General features: G+C 36.4%; 1 protein-coding gene across 1 annotated transcript; it reads left to right on the forward strand.

Moving 5' to 3' along the window:
- The first annotated feature begins 7122 nt into the window (after positions 1-7122).
- On the forward strand, positions 7123-8589 carry LOC114415947. The gene has a single exon (XM_028380812.1). It carries the CDS (start codon positions 7123-7125, stop codon positions 8587-8589), a length of 1467 nt encoding a protein of 488 aa, XP_028236613.1.
- The last annotated feature ends 492 nt before the right edge of the window (positions 8590-9081 follow it).

The raw sequence follows: 9081 nt of genomic DNA on the forward strand, positions 1-9081 counted from the left end.
CCACCCATACCAATGGCGGAATTAGACAACATCAAATACATTGTGAAAGACGGGAGTTCCTTGAGAAATCGAACGAAGCAAGAAAACATGGAATCAAGAAAGAAATGAATAGTGATTTAGAATTAAATGCCCACTGCATTTAAAAGGGAGGCAAACTCTTCAATAACTGGCAAGAGCTGAAGTGCTGCCCTAAAATTTCACACCACAACGTTCCCTCACTCATGCACGAACCACAAACTCTAGTACGGGCCCACTCTGTGAGTGACACGTATGCAAGAGTATTGTGCATGCGCCGCACACGCCTGCAGCAATAGACAGAACATAATGCCTATCTTTAATGCATTCTCCAATAGTCAAAAAAGGGAAAAGTTGTAAAATCCGACGACTTACCTTTCTTGACACGCCAAAGACATGTCCATCACGAACACCTTGACAAAAGCAACCTGGACAACACTTGTCTAGGCTCAGGGGCTTAACAAGCCACATCAACATGCAATTCTCTTACAGTCGTCAAGGTTACCACACCCGACACTAGACAACACTCGTCCACAATTGGGGGCTTGACAAACTCGTCACCCTTTGCTTGTCAAAACTACTACCCCAGACATCAGACAAGCTTCCTCGACATGGGACAGTCTCTTTCAGCATTGGACAACCTCTTTCACCCGCAAGCCAGCTAAGAGCTTAGGTGTACTGTCCAAGACCCAAAAAATACGTACGACATCCTACATGACACTCAAAGACACGTGTCCACCCTCCACGTCAACCATGCCACAAGAGAGCGAACACCTAGCCCTTAGCAGTTGGGCTGCCAAACAAACAGGTTATCTCTAACCTACTAATATTCAAATGTATTTGAATATCTTATCTATTGGCAGGTAATTAATTATCTATAAGGTCACACATTATCAACAAGGTACGATTATCTTCTACCTTTTATCTACAAGCAAATGTTTATCTCTAACATTATCTGTAAGGTCCCAACTATTATCTGCAAGTTGGGAATTATCTACAAAAACTATAATAGCCCCTACAAACAAGGACCAATAGTCACGCTCAAATACTATAAGTATAGGTTCCATCGAACCCTCTACACATCCCATCACACACTCAGCACACAAGCAACAAGCTTGTCCCCCCCCCCCTCTCTCTCCAGCTCACTTGAGTTTTACTTAAGCATATACTTGCTTTGTTCTCTTCACTCATATTCTTACTTGAGCGTCAGAGTCTTCTATTTTGCACCCTCTCTCCAGCTCACTTGAGTTTTACATAAGCATATACTTGCTTTGTTCTCTTCACTCATATTCTTACTTGAGCGTCAGAGTCTTCTATTTTGCAGGTCCCCCCTCCTATCAAAGGTACCACTCCAAGATGACATGTGAAGTTCGGGACCCCACTCAACCACGTCCGCCTTGACGTGTCATGGTTTTGGATTTTGGTAAGAACACAACCCTCACTTGAACTTGAAAGAAAGATAGAGAAAATAGATAAGGAAAAATACCTAAATGAACCTTTGCTTGCTTACTTAGATGTGAATGGAACACCTTGCATGTTTCCCCTTCCATGTAATCAGTGGCAGAGCTTCATTGGGACCAAGGCGGTCCATGGTCCCCCATTTTACCACTTTTTATCAGGTATATATATGAACAAATTCTTTCTATTTTTTTTTTGGTGGGTTATGAACGTTTTTCTTTTGTAGATTAAAACAAGAAATTTTTCTACACCGACAAGCAACATATTTCAATTTATTTTGGATCTATAGAGTGTAGATAATCTACGTAAGGCACAACAGGCAAGGTCACATATAAAAGGAAAAAAGTTTCTAATAAGATTTTCTATAATATTATTAACTAATCTAAGTCATTGAATGAATATAGATAGGACAATATTTCAATTGAAAGTCCTTTTTTTGTTATAAAAATAATAAATGTGAAGGATGATTTATGTCAAAGTAAACTGTATAATTTTTAAAACTTTTGTTAACTAAATTTTGTTTACAAAAATATTAGCATTACATATTTCATTATGCAGTTTTTAATTTCTTTCGTATGACAGTTGTTTGATAATATTATTTTTATAGAAAAATTAATTTACATTTAACTGTTTTTATAATATAAAACTATTCTTTTACATGCATTCTTCAAAAGTTTATATTAGCATTACATATTTCATTATGCAGTTTTTAATTTCTTTCGTATGACAGTTGTTTGATAATATTATTTTTATAGACAAATTAATTTACATTTAACTGTTTTTATAATATAAAACTATTTTTATTTCCATTTTGTATATAAAATTTTATATAATATAGCTTAAATCTCCTTTCAAGAAAAAAAGCTTAAATCTGCAAAATCATCTTGTCTGGGGAACTTTTTACATTGGTTTCTCATGGATTTTTTTTTAGAAATTTAGTGATTTTCTTGAAAAAAATTTCTACAAATTTTTCTGTGATTTTGGGAAATATATTATTTCCACGTTGAAAAATTCATAGGAAATTTTACTGTATTTTTGTGTATATTCTCGTACAATTTTTGTATTTTTTTTGTATGAACAAATTTATTTTGTATAAAAACACTTGATATGTCTTTCAATTTTTCCCACAAAAATAATTTACAAATGAATTTTCAATGTTTTTTATTCAGTAGTAGATGAGGGTATAAAAGTTGTAAAAAATGAACAGTTTTATTAATAAAGTAGGAAAAATATTTTAATATCATAAAAAGTAATTAATTAAGAAAATAGTTAATGTTTTAATAATATAATTAAATGTTTAAAATTTCCTACAAAAAATTATTACCAAAATTATTACATTTGGTTTTTACATTATAATTTGATTATTTGGGACCCTTCAAAAAAAATTGTCAAGCTCCGGCACAACATGTAACTATATGAATGTGTGTATGCCTATCATCTTGCTTGTATTCCCAATTTCCACTACTAGAAATGAGTTTTTTTACGACACTAATTCTAAAGAGGTTCTCTGTGGAACCGTATTAGAAAATGACGTGATGACAAATTTGTAATTAGAGAAATGAAAAATACTTTTTACGACTTAAATTCTAAGGCGGTTATTAAAAACCGTCTTAGAATGTGTCTTGGTGGCAATCCTGTAATTATGTGGAATGAAAACTACGACGGGTTTTACTTAAAAACCATCTTCATTCTCATTCCCCAAAGCCCTATACCTCTCTCTAGTTGTGACTCCGTCGAAGACTACTAGCCGCACTTTCTCCCTCGACCTCTCTCGAAGTTCCCCGGCCTCCGTCAACCACTCTACCCTCCCTCGCGCCCTCAATCACTCTGCTCCAGCATGCGTCGCTAATATTGTAAGTCTCTCCCTTGACTGTTGAAGTTCCCCTCCCTTGCGACCTCACTCACTGAGGTCGTTTGGTCATTCTTCCTTTGAATCTATATTATTGTTTGTATGCATATATAGATAGATTGACTGTGCTATTTCATGTCTGTTTCTCTCGCACAGGCCAAAAATCATCGATAATAACAAAGCCATGATTTGGAAATAATGACAAAGTATGCGAGCAATGAAACTACAAAATTGTCATAATAGGTTTGGTATGTAGAGAGCTTGACCCCAACTTTTAGAGCTTAGCCATTTCTCATCATTCCATTGTCTCATTGTCTCTCATATTTCTTTATTTATTTTCTCATTCCTTTACCTTATAAATAATTTGTTGTCATTGTGTCAGATTCAAACCTTATTTGATCATTTCACAGTATTTAGACGACTGTTTTGGTAAAAACAGCTACTGGGTTTTTTAATTTAATTTAATGTCGCCCCTTTCGACTTCAAGTTCTTAATCACATGGGAACTAATGGAACAAGTAAGGTGAAAGGGTTGTAACTATTGAAGTTGTGATATGTACCAATCTTGCATGAATTTGTCATATACCTTAATGATATCCCTTAAGATGTTTTGAGTGCCTGCAAATTAGAGTTTAGGCCAATTTTGCTAATACTTCCATTATTGATTTTTTTTGTTTTCCTTTGTCATGATTATATTTAGCTGCATATTATTCAATAACCAAGAGATAGAATTTGATAGATCCGTAAGCTATAGCTATATATTCACAGTTAGCAAACTTGGTTTGTAATATTTGGTCTTGATATAAGTGAAATATAGATATCAAACACTGTTTGTCCCTTTGAAATCTCACTGCATCTTCGTATATTGTAATAAGGGTGCTAAGAAATGGCAGAATAGAATCAAGACCCCATCTAAGGATATAGCCATGAATCAACTCTCCTTATTCCAATGTAAGAAGACATGCACAAGCTTAAAGCACACTAACCATTGCAACTGAATTTGGAACTGAATCACATGTCTCAAGCATCATTAGCTAAAACAGTTCTAGTGATTTCATAGGAATTTCATTTTTTAGTATAACATGCAATCAATATGATCCAAGAGACAGAGTTCTTGGTATGCATTGCACAAAGCACATAATTTTCATATGATACCCTGCCAACCTTAGCATGTACATCCTAAAGTGAATATTTGCTTCATAGAAATGTCGTAGAATTTTGGCAAATTGTGGTGGTGGATTTTTAACTACAACAACTAGCTTTTTGTGGTGTGGTTCTCCTAAGGTTCTTATCAACATTGGTCATGTGTAGTCAATGTGCAATCTCAACCCACTAAGAGTCGATGTTCTGATGGTTGCACACTGCAATGCTTAACTTAACCTTTCCCGTTAGCACCTTCATAGGTAGCCCTTTGCAAAAAACTACCAACTTACTTCGCTAACATAGTATGAGTAAATGCATGTCACATTGCCACTAATTGGTGAAGAGGACCATTTTCAAATTTATCAACATCAAATACAATAAAATTAAATGGAGGGCCAAAAACAAATTTAACCATATTTACATAGACCAAAAACATAGTTCAGCCAAAAATTGAGCAGCCATGAAAATCATCTACTTGGATAGTGCACATTGTTCCTGCAACCCATTACATGATCAATGGCTACCATTGTAAGATTTGATTCAGCCTTCACCAAATCTACCTTACCGTACGGGCTACAACATATCTTTTATCGAGTCGGTAGTTTTCAAACACCCTAAGTTTCAGTCTAAACATCACAATAACTGTAAGTTTCTTACTTATTTTGGGGGAAAGTGGGAATTTGTTGTTGAAGTCTTTGTTTCTCCCATGTTCTGTTGTAGTTTAGGATGACGTCAATTAGTGGAATTGCTACTATTTTGGTTGTTGACCAATTATGTGCCCTTAATGAAGGCTAGTTGTTCTAGACCAGAGTAGAGGCTCAATCCATATCAGTAGGATAGTGATAACTGCTAAATAATTGTATTTTGATAGTAGAAAATTAGTCAAATATTGGCCTGAAATTAATTATTTAGCAGTTATTTGTGATTAAAAGTTAGAAAATTAATTAAATTGAATTTTTGGGTGCAGATATAAAAATTGGAGGTGTAACAAGCAAAAAGGGCAGAAAAATTGAAGAAAAAAAGAAAATTTGAAGAAGGCCCAACCCAATATGCGCGCTCAGCGCGCGTCACGGGCTAAGCGGGCCAGGAAGTACACGCGCTAAGCGCGGGGTGTTGCGCTAAGCGTGCCTACGAAGGCCCAAAGCCCACTTTAGCAATTATAAATAGAGAGACAGTCCAAGGGACAGACACCACCACAGAACCCCCTCTCCTAAAGGTTTCCTTTACTCCTTTTCTTTCACCCCTCCTCTCATTATAAAGCCCTCATGACTATGAGAGGCTAAACCCCCTAGCTAGGGCCTGGCAACCTAAAAAGCCAATGATGTATGGAGCATTTCAAGAGTTATCAATAAAAAGAGGAATTCCCTCCAGGTTCTTTATTTATTTACCGTTCTTTCTTTTTACATCTTGTATCTCTAAACTTGCTTTCTGTTAGGGTTTAGTCCACTCGGGAGAGGGTAAGGCCTAATTAGGGGTAAGGAATGAATACTTGAATCTGTTTTAAGGGTTAGGCCACTCGAGAGAGGGTAACGCTTAAGAGAACACTAAAATGAGGAAATTATCGGGTTATCTTTTAGAGGGTTTTTCTTCCAGTTTCTTTTATCTGTTTTTCTTTCTTGCTTATTTTGCATCTCGGACTTTGTTTTCTGTTAGTCTTTAAGCCACTCGAGAGAGGGTAAAGCCTAATTAGGAATAAAGAATGAATGCGTGAATCGGTTTTAAGGGTTAGGCCACTCGGGAGAGGGTAACGCTTAATAGAACAAGAAAAGAAAGAAATCATTGGATTAGCATGACTTAATGCCTCAATGCCCATGCTTTAGCAAACATCTAGAATGTAATCTTAATGCATCTTAGTTATTGAGTCTTTACATAGGGCATTTGGAAGATAGGTAATTAAGGTAGGCTTGTCATCATGAGTCATCAGGGGCAAGTAGATGGATAGATGTGGGGCAGAATTAGTTCACTGGTATTGATAACAGACAAATCCTGAATCCATATATCTAGGTTGATTAGACTTGTTAGGTTTTAGTAATTTTATTATATAGATTTTATTTCTCCTTTATTTGAATTTCGTAGAAGTAGTTATCTTTATCATATCACAATTTAAATATTTTATCTTCTATTTTGATCTTTCAATCTTTTATCTTTTTCTTTTATCTTTTAATTTTATCTTTAAATATCTTATCTTTTCTTTACCTTATCTTCTATCTTTCTTTATCTTTTATTTTAAATTCTTATCTCTTGCTTTTAAATTGGGTTTGCATTAATCTAAGTACAAGCAAAGTCCCTGTGGATTCGACACTCGGACTTCGGAGAACTTTACTACTTGTGACGATTTGGTACACTTGTCAACGAGTCAACAAGTTTTTGGCGTCGTTGCCGGGAACTTTGTTTTTCGTACTTGATTATTTGCATATTCCAATTTTAAAGCAATTAGTTTTCACTTTCTATTTTTTATTTTATTTTCTTTTTCTATTATTTCTTTTAGTGGTTCATTTTATTTGTTTCAATTTTTTTTTGTCTTTATTCATTCTTATTTTATTTTTTTTATAAAAATAAAAAAAAAAGATATTTACGTTTAATTTTTATTCTGTGATAACGTGCACGGTAGTTGTTTATTTTGTGAACAGTGCACATTCCTTCTCCAGAGAACGCATCATGACAGAAAATCGTCCAAAGAGGATGACGCTGGAGGATTACTCTAATCCTATTATACCTCTATACTTCACCAGCATAGCCATACTAGAGGTGCAGGCGGCCAACTTCTCATATCCATATTCCTTGATCCAGCTGATTCAAGGGAATCTATTTCACGGCCTACCAAGTGAAGATCCATACGCACACCTGGCCACATACATCGACATTTGCAACACGGTGAAGATAGTCGGGGTTCCTGAAAATGCAACACGCCTCAATCTTTTCTCTTTTTCACTAGCAGGTAAAGCAAAATTATGGCTTCGCTCGTTTAAGGGGAATAGCATGCGGACATGGGAAGAAGTTGTAGAGAAATTCTTAAAGAAATACTTTCCAGAATCAAAGACTATTGAAGGGAAGAGGGAAATCTCTTCCTTCCATCAATTTCTTGATGAATCCCTCAGTGAGGCACTCGACCGTTTCCGCGGACTGCTAAGGAAAACACCTACACATGGGTACAGTGAACCGGTGCAACTAAACATCTTCATAGATGGCCTACGACCACAATCAAAGCAATTACTGGATGCATCCGCAGGAGGGAAGATCAAGCTAAAGACACCGGAGGAGGCAATGGAACTCATAGAAAACATGGCAGCTAATGATCACGCCATTCTTCGTGATCGCACATATGCACCAACAAAGAGAAGCCTTCTAGAACTCACCACTCAAGATGAAACCTTGGCTCAAAATAAGTTGTTGTCCCAACAAATAGAAGCCCTGACAAAGACCCTCAACAAGCTTCCACAGCAACTACAAGCGGTAAGTCCTTCTCACTCTTCTATTATGCAGGTAAGGGGATGTCACATATGTGGAGGAACACATGAGTCAGGCTTATGCATGGCCCAAGATGACGCATCCAATGAAGTTAACTACATGGGCAGTCATAATCATCAAGGATTCCATCAAAGAGGACCACAAGGATTCTATCAGAGCGATAATTTTTTGCAGGACCATGATTGGAGATATTATCCAAGTAATAACTTCAACCAAGGGGGTTCACCCTATCAGCATCCTAGCCAGGGTCCGAGTCAGCAAGAGAAGCCGCCTATCAGTATAGAGGAAATGCTATTAAGCTTCATCCAAGAGACAAGGGCAAACGCTCAGGAGACGAAGGCATTCATCCAGGCAAACGCTCAAGAGACGAAAGCATTCATCCAGGAGACGAGATCACATCAAAAGAGCACAGATGCAGCTATCAGAAACCTGGAGATACAAATAGGCCAACTAGCTGAGTCAACTACTGAAAAGCCCATTGAAACCTTTTCGGTAAATGCTGAGATGAAGCCCAAAGAGGATTGCAAGGTAATTTTCACTGAGAGAGAAGAGGAAGAAAAGAAAACTGAGGAAGATGTGCGTGATGAAGAAGGAGAAAAGAAGGAAGAGAAAGAAATGAGGAGAAAGCACAACAATGGGAGAAGTACTCACAAGTAGAAATTCAGCAAGAAAGTATTCTCCAAGTCAATACCCCTCCTCATCAACTTATTGTCAAGGAAGAAAGACATGGAGAACATGAGAAAGCCTTAAGTGTCATTCTTTCCTTGATCACCACCACTTCTCTTGCAATAATGTGGAAGGTGCTTCCAGAATACACGAGTTTCATGGCGTCTCTAACTAAGAGGCGAAAATGCAAGGAAGATGTGTTCTACGTGACCTTCATGCCACTGTGAAGGCATTTGACTCGTCAAGCTAATGACATTAAAGAAGCGCTTACTGGGAGGCAACCCAGGATTTCTTACTTTATCTTTCTTTTAGTTAATCGCATTTTGTTTTTTTTTTAGGATAGTTGTGTTATTTTTATGCATTTTGATTTCAGCAATTTAATTTCAGTAGTTTAAATTTATGCGTGAATAAATAAATTGCATGATAACTTGAGAAATGACAATTCTGAGTTTGTTCTGAAAAGTCCAACACTTGAAAGGCTAC

This window comes from Glycine soja, chromosome 6 (genome assembly GCF_004193775.1).
Source record: "Glycine soja cultivar W05 chromosome 6, ASM419377v2, whole genome shotgun sequence".
Taxonomy (NCBI): Eukaryota; Viridiplantae; Streptophyta; class Magnoliopsida; order Fabales; family Fabaceae; genus Glycine; species Glycine soja.

Excerpts from the sequence above, each read along its gene's own strand:
- LOC114415947 (XM_028380812.1), top strand. The coding sequence starts at position 7,123 with ATGACAGAAAATCGTCCAAAGAGGATGACGCTGGAGGATTACTCTAAT.